The 20,528-nt window shown below is 38.4% G+C and overlaps 1 protein-coding gene across 1 annotated transcript in view; it reads right to left on the reverse strand.

Moving 5' to 3' along the window:
* TTC27 (tetratricopeptide repeat domain 27) overlaps nucleotides 1-14,254 on the reverse strand; it is a 112,496-nt gene extending 98,242 nt beyond the window's left edge. Inside the window, exons 1-3 of the mRNA XM_030235907.2 lie at nucleotides 14,058-14,254; nucleotides 11,137-11,314; nucleotides 5,559-5,688 (exon numbers count right to left, since the gene is read on the reverse strand). Coding sequence (XP_030091767.1) covers nucleotides 5,559-5,688; nucleotides 11,137-11,314; nucleotides 14,058-14,145 — 396 coding nt within the window. The 5' untranslated portion in view covers nucleotides 14,146-14,254. The remainder of the gene's footprint in view (nucleotides 1-5,558; nucleotides 5,689-11,136; nucleotides 11,315-14,057) is intronic.
* Nucleotides 14,255-20,528: the final 6,274 nt, after the last annotated feature.

The following is a 20,528-nucleotide window of genomic DNA, read 5'->3' on the forward strand; positions in this document are numbered from 1 at the left end:
AGCAAAAGGAAATTCTGAGGTTGTGTTCTTGTGTTTAAACACCTAAACATAAAATGTGTTGAACCTATCTTGTACCTTCAAAATTTCATGTATCTCAAAATAGCCACAACCCAAGACTTGCTAATAAAATGCTCCTTACCTAGTAAACCTAAGTTAGATTTTTGAGTCTTTCTATTCTACATCAAACTTGACATCAAAGTATAATTATTTTATTCAGGAGTAATGTTCTTAAAACACAGAAACATACACTAGATAATTACTTCATAACATATGCAGAGAAATCACTGGAGTAGTCATCCAGCTTCTGCTGGTCCCACAAATAGTTCTGTTTGACCATCACAAATTAACACACAAATTAAGCTCAATTCTAGATCAATATTTTTTAATCTTTGAAGCACAGCTTTTTCTATATTCAACTTACAAACAGTAACTTAATGGCTACTACTACTAAAGCCCTAAATCAACTGCAAGCTGGACAGTACTCCTGAGTATTTCCATTTTCACAGTATTTCAAAAGTATTTCCCTGCACAACTGGAGCCATCTGAGTAATGATAAAAATCAGAAGAAAGCTCCTGCCATTCACATTCAATAGCTCTAAAAAATAGAGTATATGAGAATTTTAGTTTAGGGAATTAGTGTTCTTTTCTTGCTAATGATAGTGACTAGAAGCAAAGTGAGCATTCAGCATGCTTTTACTTCTATACTGAGAACCACTTTGGCCTTTGTAACATTTAATCAGCTCTTTCTGTCTTGGGGATCCTTCCCCTGTATATAAAAAGGTAAGTGGAGACATAAAGAAGTAGACAAAGCCAGACTAAAGGCTTGAAAAGACTTGATTAAATGGAAGCAAAGGTGGGGCATAGACAAACAAATTATTGGATCAGGAAGCTGCTGCCTATGGCTACTAACCCATATATACTGGGCTTCTCATATTTTTAAACATACAAAGACTACTCCACAACAATTTGTCATCTAGCAAAGCAAAGGTGATCTACCCTTAAGATTAACAGAGGATGTACTGAGGTTACCTGCCAAGGTTTTGTCCTTGAAAACAGAATTCACCCTTTAGACTTGAAGGCAATGGCAATACTGCTTTCGTTTATAACTGCTTTTCTCTTCAACTTTCTGAAAAGGAGGCAAGATTACACAGGAGGCTGTCTCCAGTTTTAGAAGCCAAATCACTAACAGGTAACCTAAGGAAAGCTGAGGTCCAGACTAAAGATAATCATAGTGAGCTCATGCAAGCAAATCTTGCCTGAGAGCACTACATGTCAAAGAAGTACTTTGGTTATGAAAGCTCTTGCTCATAAACCCTCTCTTGTTCATGAAGGTGACTCTGCTCTGCTATTAAGGGGGTATTTTTGAAGTGACTGCATTAAGATCCCCCCTTCTGTTCTATATTCATACCAAGGGAACGCAGGGCAAGACTGTAGACTACTTTAGCAGACTATCTTTGCTTACAAGACTCTGCCTCTGGATTTAGCCTTTATCATCATCCATCCTTACATTCCCCACAAGAGGGAGAAATCTGCATAACTTTCAAAGCCTACATCTTGCTGGTCAAGCACAGACGTTTTTTCTTCCTAGCTAGTGCATGCTAATAGAAGCCAAGCATCTGGGCCTGAAAAAGGAATTCACAACAGACTGAATTAACAAGACCAAGGAATTATACTGGATTTGAGACAGAAGTGCCACATAGTACATTAGTGTTTTTCACATTAATTATGATCATGGCTATAGATTCCAACAGAAGCATGGCAATATTTCAGTCTTTTCCAGCAAAAGGAGCAAATAATGCATAAAAGAAGGAGTAATAAAAACATACCAAAAAAATTATTCAACTGTATTCCAAAACTTATCCTTTGGATCAGCCCAGAAGCTACAAAAAGCGCAGGAATGTATGTAAATAGATGTATTTGGAGGACTTCTACCAGTTGATTACAGGTATTATCAATTAACAGACTGAGCTTCTCACTGTTAGCAGATATATTCTATTTGTGAATATGAAATCAGACAACAAATAAAACAGCAAGCAGCTTGACCTCTCAACATTCTTAACCATCAGTGGTCTTCATTAGCACTACTACACATAATTTTCCAGTTCATCCACTAAAAATCCTGAGCTCAACTGTGTGAAGTAATAACAGTAATATTCTGAAACCTAAGGCAGAATAAATATGCTCCAATTTCAACAGTTTCGTATCTTTTATTCCCTTACATGCAGAGGCAGTGACAACTCTCTTAAGACACAAGGAGCCCATTACTATAAGCCACTTATTTTAAGCACTGAGATCATTAATAATGTTGTAGTCTGACCCCAACAAGATCAAAACAAGAACTGCTAATCCACTTAACTAGAATTCAGTATTTTTAAATCTTTTTTTACCATATTCACTCATTAAAAAATGCAGTGTGGTATCAGTCCGACTATTAAGTGGTGTGATAAAGTCTCACAGTTATTTTAGAAAACTGAAATACATCTAATAAATAAAATGCTACTTTTGTGTGGACTCTGAAAATCACAAGTGAGTTCTGCAGGACACAAAACCAAATCTTAATAGAGTACATGAATATAACCACAGTTTAGAGAGAAGGCTAGACTGAAGGAGGAAAGGGAAATAATAGACACATACTCATGAATATTGTTCATTGAAGACATCCAAGAGGCCCCACTAGCAACTCATCTTAAAGAGGTTATTTTATTTATTCTTCACTAAAATAATTACAGTCTCTTGCAGCCTTACTGCACTTGTAAGAAAAGAAGTTAGCTGGGAGCAAAAATGAAGCTATGTCACTGATCCAGAGGTGAAACTTTCCAAGGATAGAAATGGCAGCAGTTATATACCCTGGAAACAAAGACTAATCCAATAAAGTGTTCTGAAAAATAAGAGTTTTTAAAATATTGATTAAATAATTGAGACATTGTAAAGCTGAAATTTAGTGACATTACTTAGAGCAGGCTAAAAGAAACATGAAGACAAAATTTTTTAAGTTTGATGGGGGAAAAATCATTTTAGTTTAAAAACCTAGAAAATGGATGATCTGTTTAAAACGGGATTGTATCAGTCTTGATGACAGAATATGCAAGTTACAACAGACAGGGAAACTTAAGAGTTCCATTTTTAACCCACATTTTCTGAATATCTGTGTATGCATGAGAGGAAGGCTGGATTAAAGGAAACAAAAAATGCCACTATTGAGATGTTCATTTTTACAAAGTGCTCATATACTAAGAATCCTTGGAATGAAAAGTACATGACAATAATTCAAAACATAATTCAAAACCTTTTGAATTAAGACTTTTAATAAAGAAGAGAACTGGATATAATATTTTAGCACGTAAGTGCATAGTGCTCTTGGGAAAAAAAAAAAACAAAAAAACCACAAACATTAACATGTCAGAAGACAATACAGATAGCAGTAATAGAAATAAAGGTAAACTTCTTCCTGAATGTATAAATAGCTAAACCTTGAAGCAATATGGAAGTCTGATGGAGCCCTCATTAGAAATAAAGTCTGTTTTCCCTTATAATCTCTTGCCAGTTTAGTTTCTGCAATACCACCCCTGCATAAGCAAACATATTTCAAAGCATCACACTCCCAGCCACTGCAGAAACATAACAGAAACCAAACAGGAGATCACATATTTCCTTACTCAACAGGGAATTAGTATCTCATTCTTCCAGACATTCAATGAAATTGCCTGGAAAAAAGGAAGGATTTGGGGTGACCTAATTGTGGCCTTCCAGTACCTGAAGGGGACCTACAAGAAAGAGGGAGCGAGACTATTTACTGGGGCATGTAGTGACAGGACAAGGGGGAGTGGCTCAAAACTGACAGGGAGTAGGTTTAGGCAAGGAAATTCTTTGCTGTGAGGGTACTGTGGCACTGGAACAGGGTACCCAGAGAAGCTGTAGATGCCCCTTCCCTCGAAGTGTTCAAGGCCAGATTTAATGGAACTCTGGTCTAGTAGAAGGTGTCCCTGCCCATGGTCAAAGGCTTGGACCTGGGTGATCTTTAAAGTCCCATCCAAGCCGAAACATTTTATGATTCTATAAAATGGTTAATAGAAATTATGAACATGGTATTTTCCAGGTCTCTGAACTCTGTCAGTGACAGCAATCCTATAAGCATCATCTTGGGCTGCAGACTGCATTAGACTGCAACCTGTGCATACACACTAACATAGAAGATAGAGTTCTGCAGTAAACAGAAACCAAAATTTATAAGAATATTTCAATATCATAATATTAAATATTATGAACAAATTATAAAGAGACTCAATTAGGTTTTATTATTTTTACTATATATAAAGGCAAAATGAACTACTTTTCCCTTCAGAGGTAGCACATTTCAAAATTTTTGCTCATTTCACATCCCTAAAGGTTTAGTACACTTGGTTTCCACTGTTACTTACTTAGTCATCAGAAGATGAGATTTGAATTTCAAGTATCAAAAAACATGAGGAAAAAAAGCCTATCTATACATACTGTGCCAGCCCTAAAAAATAACCCAAATTTATAAACATCTATTTAAAAAACCAGGAGCAATACTGTATCTGAATTAGTTATCTAGAAATACAACCTTGCAAATGAACCTAAGGCAGAATTTTATGAATTATGGAAGACATGCCACAGTAAGGCAGCAGAGCCAATAGTTTTATGTGAAACTTTTCACATACTCCAACTTTCCCTCATTTCACAGTTTATAGCACTTACATTGCTCGTGGTCCATACTTTATTCTTAGTGAAATTCTAAATTCAAACTCGTGTATAGATTTAGCATTAACAGAAACTACTGATATGTTCTTGACTGACACTGCAGTAGTCAGTATTTTACCACAGCTTTAACCCCAAGAGAAAAATCAAGAAGCTGTGCTAAAACCCTACGTGAGTAGAGTCTGGACTGTGGTACGGACATGAGGAACAACACACACATCTCACTAAAATAAGTTAGGGTGTTGGTTAGTAATCTACATAAAAAGATGACAAAATAAATAAAACTGACAGCCCTCAGTTTCATCTCCTACATTCCCTTCTATTTCCATGAGCTCTATATAAATTAGCATTTTTGTACTAATATTATCTCCACTCACTTGGCATTCAGGCGCCTAACAGGATACTGAGCATCCAAATCTGTTACCATCTGCCAAACACTCGGGTATTTGCAAGATATGCAACTTCTACCTTTCCTTAAAGAGGGGAAATTTCTGAGCCATTTATAAACATCTTTCTTCGATCCAGCTAAGAATGTATCCCAAAATAAACACATAAAAAATTTATTGATTGTAAATGCCCTTTGAGTAAACGCCTGTATTAAAGATACCTTCTCCATCCAAACCCAACATTTCCAGCATGAAATAAGTAGAGAAACAGTAACTACTTTTACAACACTGCTGATATAACTGAAGATGCTGCAATAGCAGCCAGTAGGATTGATGATTACAGCAATTCATCTAGCACCCCACCTTGCAGATGTGCCTCCTCTGACACAGTGCTATGGTTACTTGTGAAAAGCAGTGACAATTAAAGGACAGCTTATTAAAATCCAAACCTACCTCACAGAATTTCTGTATCAATGCAGGTGGCAAAAAATCCTGAAGCTTTAACTGAACAGGAGGCCCAGTCCAATTGCTTTGAACGAAGAGCTGCAAACTCCCCACACCAAGCAGAAATATCAGCCTCTGCCTGCAATATAGATAAGAACAGCAATTAGCAACATATTACATTTTCACTTAAGGCTACAAGAGCTGATTAAATCTTGTGCTAGCTCAAAACCCTCAACTTTACAAAAAAAAAAAAAAAAAAAACCAAACCAAACCAAAAAAAACCCCAAAAAACCAAACCAAAACAAAACCCAAAAACCCCCACCCACTAAACCCACACTTTCCTGTGAGGAGGATACAATGAATGGAATATTCAAGAATGCACACAGGAAACTACAAGTCCTTGAAACATGCTTGTTTATAAAGGTTGTAACTAATGCCAAACATCTTGGAGCAGGAGTTTATATATTTCACAATTTAAGGCTATACATAACTATCAGAGATCAGAAGACTAGCAAAGGATTATAACAGATAATCCAGTATTTGCATATTGCATGGTTGTTACAGTTTCTTACAATACATCTAACTCCCAGCATCTTCACAGAAAAAATACTGCATGAGCACATGTTCTAAAAAAGCAAGTTTATTTTTGTTTTGACATAACTGTTTATTTTCACTCACTCTAATAAAAAAAATAAATTAAATCAAAAATTCTGAATAGTCCCTCAAGTTGGTTCAGATACTTTGGCAATAAATAATATCTCATTCATCATGGCCTTTATTTTAAATAATAGTAATTTACTGAAAGATGAATTTACGAGACGTTGTTTCATTTCTGAAACTAGGTATGGCAAAATTTTCTTTATCTACAAGACTAAGCTCATTTTACATTACTATGATTTCTTTAGCAAATAATCTATGTGGTCTGCAGAAGGCAGAGCACAATCTCTCAGAATTTAACGGTTAATTTAACAGGTGTAGACTTTTAAGATTTATATACAAACTTCTCATTTGTTTTATGATGCCTTAATGGCTCAGAACCTTATTGACAAGGACCCTAACACATAGAAAATGGGTCTCCTAACTACAAAAAGTTTGCATTTTAATTGTGCAGATTTGATATAAACACTGGTGTGTTAAGAAGCATAATTCAAAGATAAAACCTCATCCTTTCTTTTTGTAAAAACAGAAACTTAGAGATGTATGAGCCCTCCAATCCAAACAAAAAAATAAAGCATTTTACAACCCCTTAAAAAATAAAGTAAAATAGAAAAGCTACACACAAACAAGCAGTTGGTGGGCAAGAATGCAACAAAAGGTACAGAACAATAGGAAAGCAGGGGTGGGAAACATTAAATTGAAAACAAAAACAAACAAACAAAAAACTAAAACAAAAACCCCAAAAAAAAAAAAACAAAAAAAAAACCCATCTTTCAGGGGAGTTAGAGAACAAGGACTGTCATAAAGAGTTCTTGTTGAACAAGACAAGGTAACACTTCCTGACTGTCATTATTCAGCCAGCAACTATCTGCTAGGAAATATGAATATATAACCAAGATCACCATCAAATTTCCAAATAACTCATTAACACAAAGCACTAACAAGTATTGTATACTAAATTATTACCATTACATATGAAATATCAACATTGGTATAAATTTCCTAATTTTTCTCCCCTGATTAATTATACTCCAAAGCTTTTGAAAGGTAACACAGAACAATCAACCATCCCGGCACTGTGATTTGATACTCTAGTCTTTTGAAGATAATTTTCATTATTTTATAATTGACACTGTTTCAATCAGTAACTATTTATTTTAACATTACTGATATCTGTCTGGAAAGCAAACTTGCTCGAAGACACAGAGTTTTATCCATGCAGAATGCCTCTGGAACAACTGATAACCAAATCCATTACTTTGGCTGGGATACTGTTTTTCCACTGTTTAATTTGTCATCACCAAATTATTTTTTTTCCCCATTTTCAGATTCGTGACCAACTCCCTGTCTCCTTACAACTCACTCTCTATCAGAAAACCAATTTCAAGCTGTAATCCCTGCAATGCTGAACTCTCTTGCCTATCCCCTGTTTTTTTCCAAGAAAATGCATTCTGTCTCCCTGACTGCCCTTCACACTCACAATGTTGACCTGCAGATGCTCACCTCCCAAAGGCTGCCTGAAAAGCAACACAGAGACTGCTGCCAATGTCCCCCCTGCTAGGGTGATCTACATAATTTATTTTGCATTTATCCTTACATATATGTATCCATTCATCTTGTTTTCCTTTCTCTGTGTGAATGGGGGTTTGGCTGCCTTTTTTTAACACTGTTTACACTGAGTCCAATTTTTCTTCATGATACAGAATCACATGCTTAATATTTATATTGCTGTATCAAATGTTGCCCAAAAATAATGAACAGTAGTGCATTTTTATTTCAAAAAAAAAAATGGATGTGCATATAATGCTAGAATTTACATACAAAATAAAAGAAAAAAATATTCAATAGCCAGATTCTGCTTAAGAAGTTACAGGTTTCTCTTCCTTTTAGTGATGCCATATATTGCAGAAGAGTAGCCAAAACTTTTCAGTGTCTAACTCTGCAATTTTTTTAATTCATGAACATCAAAGCAAGCTGCAGAAAGAGCAAGAATGTCCTCGTTTTCAGTTTTCATTCCATACAGCACACCAGTTAACCAACTATCAGATGTTCCATGAGAAATACCAGAAATACCATTCAGTGTTCAGTTTGGAAAATCATAACAAGCTTTATTGTATGCACTTCTTTTGCCAAGTATTCATTTATATGTTGAATAAGGTAGAAGTAGTAAACACAGGCTCAATGAAAAACAGTGTTAGAGCTCATTTCCTTGTTCCTTTAGATTTTGGAACCTGCACACTATTTCCTTCCAGTCTTTTGAATCAAGCTGTATGTCAGGCAAGGAATGCACCTTTCTCCTATGGAGCTCAGGAAAAAAAACAAAAAAGGCATTCCCCCTCTGCATGGTTAACACATACCCTATTGCTTCATCCTCCAATTTTTGCTGATTAAAACACAGCCATGAAGCTACATTTTCTGTAGAAAATAGCTTTTAAGCATTGAAGTGAGTAGCAATAGAAGGAAAAAAGTAAAACAAAAAATATCCTATTCAACACATTTATTGCAAGGAATGCTTATTTTTTACGACTTAAAGGCTTAAAGGTCCATAGTGAAAATGTTCTGGGGCAGGGAAAAGAAGGCAATCAGTTAAAAGGGAAGAAAAGTTGCACCAATTTTTAAAATGCTGCTAAGTCCTTTTTTTTACAGAACCATGGCTTTGAAAGTGGGAAAAGTTACAGAGAACTTGTCCAAAGAAATTACCATCTAGATACAAATTTTGAGCTGTTTTGCCCTCAGGCTGCTCAGTTTTAACTTCCAAAAAAGAACTCCTTAAGAGTTCTTTTAACACTATTACAAAACTGTACTTCGCACTGTTTATATTGTGCAAAAAAGGGTAAGATTTACATTATCCAACTTTCTCTTTCTGATTGAATTCAACTCCTACTGTGTTTTTAAATCTCCAGAATTATAACTTTCAATTCAAGAAAAAAAAAATTATTTTGACTTATCCCATCTACAGGAAGTCACAAGAAAATCAGTGTCTTACTGAATTTTCTGGGCTAGAACTTAAGAGTTTGCTGCACTTCCTTTCAATCACTCAGTGGAAAAAGAAAATTATATTTTAGGCATTAAAAAATATAGAGCCCCCATTTTCAGCATAAGCAATGCAAAGTCTGGATGAAAAGGTTACATAGCCAGAAGCCCTTCACAGGACACAGGGTCTGCAGGTAGGAAAAAAACCTATGTAAGATGCTCCAGAAAGTCATCCAAGACCAAGATAGTACAGGTCAAAGTGCTGCGCAGCACCTACCAAAAATAGGAAATCACCTGTCTTTCAGACAATTAACTTCAGTAGACGTTTTGGTATAAGAGAAAGCCACAACTTAGTTCCTGCAGCCTCCAAAACTTCTTAAATTATTACTAATGGAGCTTGAAAAATTCACTTGGATGCTACAAACAAAAGTTTGTAGTGTTTCTGGCAGATGCTGACAGGTTTTGCTTACATTTTGAATAAAACTTCAGGCTATAATTTTGGGCAGAAAACCTCTATCTGCTTCTGAAATGCTAAATACTGCAGATCTGCCTCCATATATTCTGGCAAAGGGGCTTCTAATACAGCCCAGAGCTGCAGAGCAAAAAACAAAAACCACAAAGACCATAGAGCTGGAGTGCAAGCAGCAAAGCAACAAATTCCTTGGCTGTCTGCAGAGCGAGTACACTATAACAGGAGACATATAAAGTTCCACTGATATAGATTGTGATTACCTTCAAGAAGCTGAATGGCTTAAAAAGGCAGCAACACATATTTGAAGCAATAATTAAGATCAGGATTGAGTCTGTTTCAAGTCCTGATTGATTTTTCTTTCCTTGTCACATTATTCAAATTACCGCAAGGTAACAGAATCTAGAATTGTCGAAAAATTTATCCAGCTAATACTTAATAGTAACAGTACAAAGTAAGGTAAAAAAAGAAACACCAAACAAAAAACATGCATGGGAAAAAACTCTGAACGCTAACTCAGAAAGCAGCAGTGCATTGTATTGCACACCAGAAGATGAGTTTTTGACACTATGATCACGAACAAATCTCAGCTCAGTTGTTCAAACTATTTTTTTTCTGATATTTTAGCAAAAACTCTTACGTTTATGTGTGTCATAGCAAAACACACATATTTGGACTCTGCCAACACTGGTTACAATTACCTTCCAATTACTTTTATTTTTTAATCTTTATCTTCGCTTATCTTTTGGTGAATTTTTTTACTTTTTAAAATACCTATATATCTATATCTATCTATATCTATCTATATATATATATATATATATATATACACACAACACATGTATCGTTTTCTGCTTCTACTATCCCTAGCATGTCAGATTTCAGTCTGTTCATCATTTACACAGCAAACTGTAAACAGTAAATCCAAAGTCCTTAATAGCAACAATTAGCACATAGAGTACAATTAAGAGAGACTGTATCAGAGAAAGTCTTGGGAAGAAAATAATTAATTGATGAACAGCACCCATGAGGAACACCTTACTAATTTTTACATTAAGAAGAGTAGAACAACCTCAGTATAAGTCAGACTTAGAAATACAGGACAGTAACATTACAGAGCGCTTCAAGCAGCCACATAAATGTAATACAGCATTTCAGAGAGAAAATTATTAATTGTTTGATGATATATGGCAAAATTAATTTACATGTGTGACTACTTTATACCAGAAACTTCTGAGGTAGTCACTGTAAATAAAGCTAATGTCTTCAACAAACCCCTGCATCACAACATCATTGTTTCTTTCACTGGACAGTAATGAATAGATGCCCAAGGGAGAAGGGGGAATAAACCAAGAAATTTGTTTTCTTCTTTCTTGTCAGTACAAGGATTTTGAAGGCCCTATACAAATTCTACATTTTTTAAATGCCTTTTGTAAAAATCAAACATAGCCTCTATTAAACTTCTATATAATAAATACTAATTTCCACCTTTCCACGTTATCAACCTCTGCAGAACAATCCAGGTATGCCAGAATCTGTTTCTCCAAGTAAGTGTCAATGTTCTCCTCTGTCACAGAAGACGCACTGAAAACATTCTGAACAGCTGAATTTGAAAATATTGCCTCATATTTCCCATCAAACATCAATTGCAATAATGATCCACTTTCTGGAAGAGAAAAAAGAAAAACAACAAAGAAATCAGTGTAAACTTTCAAACAATTATGTCTTTCAAGACCTTTTAAACATATTCAAATGAAAATATCTACCACTCCCCTTCTAAAGAATATATCTTCATTTATATTTCAGGGAAAGTGCAGTTGCACTGAAACTTAAGAGCAGCACTAGGAGGTGTCATTTCATTCAAAATAATTTGTATTAAAGTTACAGTAAAACACAAACGACCAGATGAATGTAAAAACAAAAATTTGCACTGAAATTTCAGGAAAAATAAATGGATGGCCTTTTAAAATACTTCCATTTTAACAGCAGGATGTTCTTCCTTCAAAACATTTTAAATGAACAGTAAACTGCTATAGATAAGACAGTAATTTCACAGACCAGAGAATCTACTTAGGGGAAATGCAACAAATAAAAATGATTCAATATTTGCAGAGTTCAGTGAATAAAGCCTTATGTAAAACTGCAGAAACTGCTCAGTCCTTCATTTACAAGCTTAGAATACTGACAAGCAATGGGCAATGAGACTTAACCTTTACAAAAGAATTATCTCCTATGGTAACTATACTACCTCAATGAAAAGCCTGCACAGGGAGCAGATCCTTAGGGGTAACTACTAAGGTGGATTTAGACCCATGACTATCTCTTAAGCCTGATTTCAAGACAAAGAGAAGTTAAGAAATGCTCCATATTTCTAAGAAGCTTCAGACCCATCTAGTTCTTGAGCCAGGCTACAACTTTATTCCCAGAAGCTATCTTCAGATATGCTACAGTGTAACCAATACAGCAGTTGGAACAACCCGGCCATGTTAAAACCTGCTATTTTTGAGCAAAACCATTATCTGCCCACCCTGCAGCTGTGGCTACAGCTCATGCAGATGCACTAACTGGTTTCTGACCAGATGATGCAGGTGTTGGGGATGGTTCAGCTGAGGAAATGCAGAGGTCTGCACAGGATAAGTGCCTCACTAGCAATCTGTGATTCCAGCTGGGGATTGCAGCTCCCTGCACTCAGTAGCTGCACTAAGATCAGCAGCCAAGGTAACCAATTTAACACTGGCACAGCCGTGGATCCGCACAAGCAGCAGCTATGCAAAGAACTGATATGAATACCAACCCCGAGCTCATCCAGCTAAACAAGTACTTTAAATTTTACAAATAAAGGAACACAGAGGGCAGAACCACTTTCAATAACAGCAATGGATGACTCTGTAGGAATGGGTGACAGACTCATTAATTCTCAAGTCCCTGCACCACACTGCTGACTGAAGTTTACTTCAGTTCTCCACAATGAGCTACTGAACGATATAAAAGATAATGTGTGATGTGTATTATTTAAAAAACACTTTAAGCTGTACCTGGAATATATACAGAAGAATAGCAGTGGTTCTGCAATGCTGCTGACATCATGCCCTCATAAAGAATGGAACTAACAAGAGACTTTTCTCCAATCTGTGCTTTGGAGAGACTTTCTCTCACCAAATGATAACTTTTACATATTGGATTATAGTTGCCCAGACAGGCAATGCTGTAGTTTGTAGAATAAATATGGGCTGTGAGGACACGTGTTGATGAATGAGGAATTTTGAGGTTTTTCTGTTTCCAGTAACATACCTGCAGCACGTAAAACATGTTTTTAATTCTGTGTGTAGCTTTTCATAGGACACTATACAAATTCAAAGTCACAGCTTTTAAATTCATTTGCAGGATCATCAATAGGAAGGATCCATGTAAATGATGACTAAGAATCATCACAAATCCCACCATTTTCTGTCTCTACTGCAAGATGCATTTCTTCAACAAGTTTTCCCCACATCTTATAGCAGCACACTACTTAAAGCTCCTCAAAACAAACCAAAGATAACAAAGAATCTGACAAGAAAAAAGTAATCAGAAAAACTCCATACCACAAACAGCATGCACAACTCTTGTTGAAAAGACAGATGTCAGTCACATCAGCTACCATTCTTGGACAGTACAATGATTAAAGCCAAATGAAAAGTCACATAAGGAAATAACACCTGATTAGCTCTGTATGGCTCTTTTCCAAAAATCAGTAAGTGCTTAGGTTAGGATAAATCGGATTTTCAATATGCTACAACACGGCACACGACATGAGTTCTATAGTCTGCCTGAAGCATGGAAACACCTTTACGTGACAAAGGTTACATTTTAAGACTCCTCAACAGACTATTGTCCATTGATCTCTCAAGCAACTGTGACCGAATAACTAATAAATATAGAAAAGGCAGCTCGTGCCAGACTCTTCCTTTCCACGTTTTGCTCCAAGAGTGTGTTCCACCTCACTGCCAAGTTCCAACAGGCCGGCAGCCTTTCCCTCGGGAGGCGGCCGGAGGGAGCCCCGTGCTTACAAGCCTCCCGAGTGCCGGCATCAGGCGGGTGCCGTGGCGTCTGCCGGACCGGCACCGCGGCCCCCGCCGCTCGCACCGAGAGCGGCCAAGGAACCCTGCGGCGGCCCGGCCAGTCCCACCGCCTCAGCCCTGCCGGCATTGCCGCTCCCGCGCCTCCAGCCTGACAAGCCCACGGCCTCCCCCACCCCACAGCGCGGGCAGGAGCCCCCGGGAGATGAGCAAGAATCTGACAGGGCGTCGCAGGTGAAAACGCCCGCGGCGGGGGGGACCCGACAGCCGCAGCCCCGGCTCGGTCCGCTGGCCGCGGACACGCACAAGCAGCGGGAACCTTCCCCGCGCCGGGCCGGGACCTCCCCTCACCTGCGGCCGCGACTTCGCCCTGCTTCCACTCCAGGGACTCCGCGGCGCTGAGGAAGCCCCTCAGCAGGGCGCGCTCCAGGGCCAGCATGGTCCCGCCGCCCGGGCCCGCCCCGCTCCCCGCCACCGCCGCGCTCGCGGCCGCGACCCCCGGCCCCCACAGAGGAACGCGCGCTGCCCGTAGCAGCCCTCAGCCCATGTGCGGGCAGCGGGCACAGGGAGCCGCCATGACAGCGGCGCGGGGCACACCGGGAGCGCGTGCTAGCCCCGCCCCGCCGCGAGCCGCCGGTGGCGGCGGCGTGAGGGGCCGCGGAAGGCCCTTCGGCCGCCGGCACTGAGCGCCGGGCAGCGGCTTGTTAGGGAGTGGGGCTGGGCGCAGGCACGCGTACGTATCCATGTGGAGTCTGCCTGGGCGATTCCCTGTGGAGAATCACCGAAGGGGTCAGGTTGGAAGGGAACACGGTGCGTCAGCTGGTCCAACTTCCCTGCTCAAGCAGGGTCATCCCAGAGTACATGGCACAGGATTGCATCCAGACGGTTCTGGAGTATCTCCAGTGGGGGAGACTCCACAGCTTCTTTGGGCAATCTGTTCCTGTGTTCAGTCACACAGTAAAGAAGTTCTTCCTCGCGTTCAGCTGGAATTCCCTGTGTTTCTCCCCTCTGCCTCCTTTCCCATTGCTTGACCCCACTGAGCAGAGCCTGGCTCCTTCTCTTGACACCCTCCTTTCAGATATCTATACATCCTCTGTGGAGAATCCTCTGGGATCCCGGGCAGGTGCAGGCTGAGGTGCCCAGCACTCAGGGCCGGCAGGTCAGGATCGTGCTTTGGTCTATGCCGGTGTTAATTTCAGCACCTGTCCAAACACAAGCTTAATAATAGTAAAATTCCTATTGTGACATTTTGTGCTTTTTGTTTTGAGAGAAAACCACTAAGGTAACATTTTCTGTGAATAAATAGTTGCTAGGTATAATTCTTTAGTAAAAAGAAGGAATATTTTGCTGCCTTCCTCACCACTGCCAGTTCCCCCAGTGTGTGGGGTTTCACCCTTACAGTTCAGTTCTGGGAGCATCTAGAAACATCTGGAAGCTGCAGGAGGTATGTGGGCAGGAGTACCCCAGCAGGAATTTGTGCATTTCTCCCTGGCACTGGGCTGATTGTTACTGCTGATGTCAAAGATGGTTTGGGATGTTTGTCAGTTGCCTCAGACTTACTGAAATCTAAGTTTGCTTCCCTAAACTATTTGAAGAATCTATGTTTATTTCTCAAAGAACAATCAATACACTTTCTTTGCATCTAAGGATAGCTTCTGCCAGATGGCTCAAGGGGAAGAAAGTCTTTGCAGGGCTGTGTAGTGCAGATTTAAGATTTGCTGCCTGTCACAGCATGGTGCTGCTTATTGTTTCTAAGCAGGAAGTAGATAATCAAAATTTCTGACACAACAGCTTTCAGAGAATAACCTTCATCTTTAACTTTTTTCTGAGAGTGTGAGAAAATTATCCATATGAAATGTGCTACTGTGGTAGCTGAACTAGCACATTTAAAACCACCTTACAAGATACCTGTGCTGCTCTATTGATGCAGTATTTATCTTCTGCTGCAGGGTTTTTTTTTCCTAAAGCCTTTTGAAACAGATGATCCCCTTGTGGACTACCAAAAAAAAGCTGCTTACTGTAAAAAAAGATTTTGTAAGCTTCAAGCAATTATTATTTAGCATAGATTTATTATTATGACATTTTTAACAGTGAGCTGCTGTTTGTAAAAGCTGCTGTTACATGATTTTTAAACTGATCCTGAATTCTCTGTGCCAGGTCTCTTGTACTGCTAGGGAAAGAAGCAATTGTGTTGTGTGCCATTTTTGAGCAGGAGTAGATTTGCTGTTTGAGGAGAAAGGGGAGGAATTGTCAAGGAAAAACTGGCTCATTGGTATACCAAGATGAAAATTTGCAGGACTGTGTGACCAAACTTTTGCAATTCTAAGGAGAACATTTGATGCACCTGGTGAGAAAGGGAGATGCAAGGCTCGTATTGGGGAACTCTGTCAGTTTTTCTTGCTTTGGCTTTGTCAGTTCTGCCAAGTTATATCCCACTAAGCACTTGGTTTCTGTGATTCATCATTTTTAAGGTTACATCACCTTAGTTACAGTACCAGAAACTTCAAGCTCATTGGAAGCTTGGGGGGTCCCGGTTGACGTCAGCTAAATGTTCAAACTCTATTCTTGGATTTTGCTGAGTTAATGCACAGGCCCTCACTGTCAGGAGGGTGAGTCCCTCAGAAGGCTCCCAGCATATTTACTGCTTTTCCAGTTTACAATTCAAAAACAGACTTGCAGTCTGCAAGAGACAAGGGCAAAAGAAGGGCGATAATTGCACAGCTGTTAGGCCCTCCTAGCAGGTATCTCGGGCCCAGGCACAGACACGATGCCTGGCGTGTGTTGTGCTTGCTTCACTGCGCTCACCAAGCAGCTCTGCATCCCTCGGGTCTCTCTGACCACTTGGCCAGCTTATGCTCTTGCTTCACCAAACCCCAAAGAACAAAATCACCAGGCAGTCAGTGAAGTGGAGGTAAAAACAGCTAAGTTTCAAATGTGCTAAAATAATAGAGGCTAGGGAATTCTTCTCACAACTTTATAAAGCAGTAACAGTTAGTGTAGGCTACTGCACCACAGGAAAAGAGTGATTCAGACCACTCTTTGCAAATGTAAAATGAAGAATGTGGCCAGTGGCAAATAACCCTGGACAGCTCTTCTCTGGTATTGTGGCAACTCTTCTAGAAGCTGACATTAATCTTCTTTAATCCTTTGAAAAATACTATATATTAATATTACTATATCTCTTTTTGTATGGTATCCAGGATGAGTAAATGAGTAGAAAAAGAGGAAGTAAGTCTCCAGTAAATACTTACTCTGTCTGTAAAATACAGCTATAATATTTGAGGTGCAGTCTTTCCACTCATAATAGGTTAGTTTTCCTAAAATTTAGCCATTTAGTAGAAAATATATTGCCATTCCTGATGTCCATGAATAAATATTTGCTGACCATTTTGCAAATGTTGTACTGTTCTTTTTTCCTCCTTTTCTGTCACTTCAGAACTTATCTCAACTGAACTTTTAAAAAGTAGTCATTACCTTGTTAGCAGAAATTTGCTCTGCCTCAGCTACATAACATCTGTGAGTTTTCAGATGAAGAAACCAAAGCTGATGTGGAAATAATTCAATTTACTGTTCAACAAAAGAATTCAGAAATTACTCTTTAATTAAATAAGCACGTCATATCTGTCCAAGTAGACATTTGCAAAGTATTTAATGCCTTCTTATATGAGCTCATACAGAAGCATTATTTTATGATGCCTAATTTTTTTTATGCCGCAACATTTTCTCTCTTTGCTAGCTTCGAAAGGAGAGAAGAATTTAAAGTGAGATTTAAAATATATTAAATGGCGCTCATTAATTGAATTCTCTTTCGTAGTCTGAAGAAAGAAAGCCAAACAAAATTGGTTCCAGTCACACTGCATCACACAGAAATTTTAGGTGAAATAGATAGAATATTTTATTAAAACTACATTATCATTTTAATCTCTTCAGTGCACCCACAAGCATGATTATATTTTTGAACATAGAAAGCACGTGGTTACCTGTAAGCAGAAACATGTTTTTGAGATTACCTCACATTGAATAAAAAGGGTGAAAAGTTCTGGCTCTGGGATACATTTGTGTCACAACCAGGTCACGGTGGCTTCAGGGTCATCCCTGTGGGGCTGTGTTGGCATGAGGTTGGTGGGTTCATCAGAAACACGGACTGTGACAAGCAGCAAACAACGGGGGGATGATGAGTTCCTGATCTGGAGATCCCAGGTGGATGCTTAACATATTGTCTGTCACAAGGGAAGAGTGAAGCTCTTGGATTTCGCCAGCACCAATTGTGCCTGAAAATCACTCACAGTGATGCTTTTTATGTAGGGCCTCCAAAATCTGGGGCATCTCTGTGACTTCTAACTTCAGTAAGATTTGGTGTTATGACTTGGGAAATAAGAAATATTGGCCATTCCTGGTTTATATGTAAGATTTGGTGAGTTCTGTGGATGAAATATGGCATGTCATGTTAATATACAATATTCCATGTGAATCAGCAGAAAATACCAGATACAGTATTTTTATAAAAATATAAAAAGCAGTTCTATTCATCTTTCTGTCTTCGATTCTTAAAAACATGAGCTGAATTGTTACCTTAGACACTAATGCATTTGATGCAAGGTGGATTCCAGAATTGTTTTAGATCTACAGAACAGTCACCAAATTTAGATGTTACAATGTACCTTCCAGTACAATTCTTCTAACTAACTGTCATGAAGGATATAACAGTGGTATTAGCTTAAATGCTCTGTGTTGATTTGTAATGACAGGAACACAACAAGGAACATTCTGCTAGGTGAGAAGAGTATTATCCTAAAACTTCCCATTGTTCACAGCTTTGCCAAATAGCACAAATACCAAGTTTGAGGTTTTATATTTGGAAAATGTCCCTTAGCGTGGACTTGTAAGCAAACTAGGTGCAATTTCTCTCTCTTTTTAACCACAAGCACAAAAATGTTTGTTCTTGTATTTTCTACTCTTTGAAATGTGTATTTTGGATGAGGAGGTATTTAGTGATTGGGAGTGTTGTGGCCAGTATGTCAGAGAAGTACTTTTTGCCATCTCAGTTTGAATTTGTGTAAGTAAAACTTCAGCATAACTTTGCAGTGTGATAGAATTATAATCATAGAGGAATAAAACTTAGGAGAACCAAATATTAAGGCAGGAGGCCTCAAATTCTGTAAGTGTCTGGAAAAGAAAAAAATCCAGTTGTTGTAGTGAATTTAATCTGGATAATCACTTGTTCAATATTTATGAGAAGTTGATGTTTTATGGTAATTTCAAATGTTATTTTGGACAATATGGGACATCACCGTGGATTCTACTGATTCTTGAAAGTTTGGGGCAGGCAAAATTGACTGCAAATCTTAGAAGTTGAAAAGAAAAACGTTCTAGTAAAATAAATAACTAAGTTATAGTGGAAGGAAGTAGATGGAGAGACTATTCAGACTTAAAATACCAGTAGATCTCAATGTCCTTCAGCGACCAAAAATCTGCACTGAAATGATTTCTCACATTCTCTATAATGAATTTCTCCCTAAACCTTTGAAACTATTAGCTTCTTTGAGGATTATCTGTCCTGGCAAGAACAAAAAAAGATAAATGTTCTCTTTCAAAACCTGCCTCAACATGCTTGTCAATATTTACTATATATTTATAACTTGACACGGGGAAGGATTGATGGGATCATTACAGTGGATTAGGATGACTCATTTCCCTGTCCTCCATTACTGCTTCTGCTTAGCTCTTTACTTCTCCTGACTGCCCAAAGGAGAAACTCTGACGTGTTCTGAGAAGGCTACCAGAGTTGGAAGAAATCAACCCATTCTTTTAAAGTCCTTGAAGATGTCCAAAGGATTCGTCTAACAAATTTTCTGTGTAAAACCAGCACTCATTCATCTTGCAGTTGTTAATCATTAGACTCCACAAACATTAGGAAATCTGTCTTAGACAGATTGTAAGAGATTGTCATTCACAATCTCTTACTTTCTACAAGCAAAACTCTTAGTACCAATAAAATCAGGCTTTGACTTTCACTGGTAACCTCTGTACAATCTTTCAGATCCTACAGTACAGTGAGGGGTATCATATTCCAGTCCTCTTCCAGGTTTCCTGTGGCTATAGGATGAAAATAACTTCCTATAGGTTTTCCAACTGTTCTCAGCAGTAGAATTATGCCTTACTTTTGTGGCTGTGGGAAATGCTTTCCTCTTTCTGATGTTGTAGGTTTAAGAACATTCTGGTAGGGTTATGACTAGAACTGCTTATGATGAGAAAGCACTTTTTATAGCTACTGTTTGCCTGAGCTCTGCTGGTCTGTTTACACATCCATTCTGTTCAAAGACTGACTATAGCAATTATTAGTGAAAATAGATTAGGAAATAGTAAGGGATTAGTAGCCCGTGTCTACAGGTTAATTTTGTTCTGCCACAAAATCAGCTGCAGGACATCGTGATCATACTTTGAACAGGAGGGTAAGAGGAACATTCATACTGTTCTCAACCTGTTCACCTGAAAGAAAAGCAGTTGCTTTGGACTTAACATTGTATCTCAGAGGAAGAGCTCTTCTTGTTTGGCTTTGAGTAAAAAAAAAATTAACAACGAAGCAGTTCTGGGTTTTGGTCCTTATCTACTCCTAATTTTAGGATATTTGTCTGAATTGCCTAAGGCTCTTTTTCACTATATAGTACCTCTAGGTTTCCTGATAAAGAATGATCTGAAACAAAAACAGATATTTTAGAAAGGAGCAAAAGTTATCTAAATCTGGATTTGCTGTAACAAATTTAGAAAAGAAAATTTAAAAATTTTACAAGAAAGTTGTTAGAGACATAGGAGTCTATCAAG

Source organism: Serinus canaria, chromosome 3 (assembly GCF_022539315.1).
Source record: "Serinus canaria isolate serCan28SL12 chromosome 3, serCan2020, whole genome shotgun sequence".
Lineage (NCBI taxonomy): Eukaryota > Metazoa > Chordata > Aves > Passeriformes > Fringillidae > Serinus > Serinus canaria.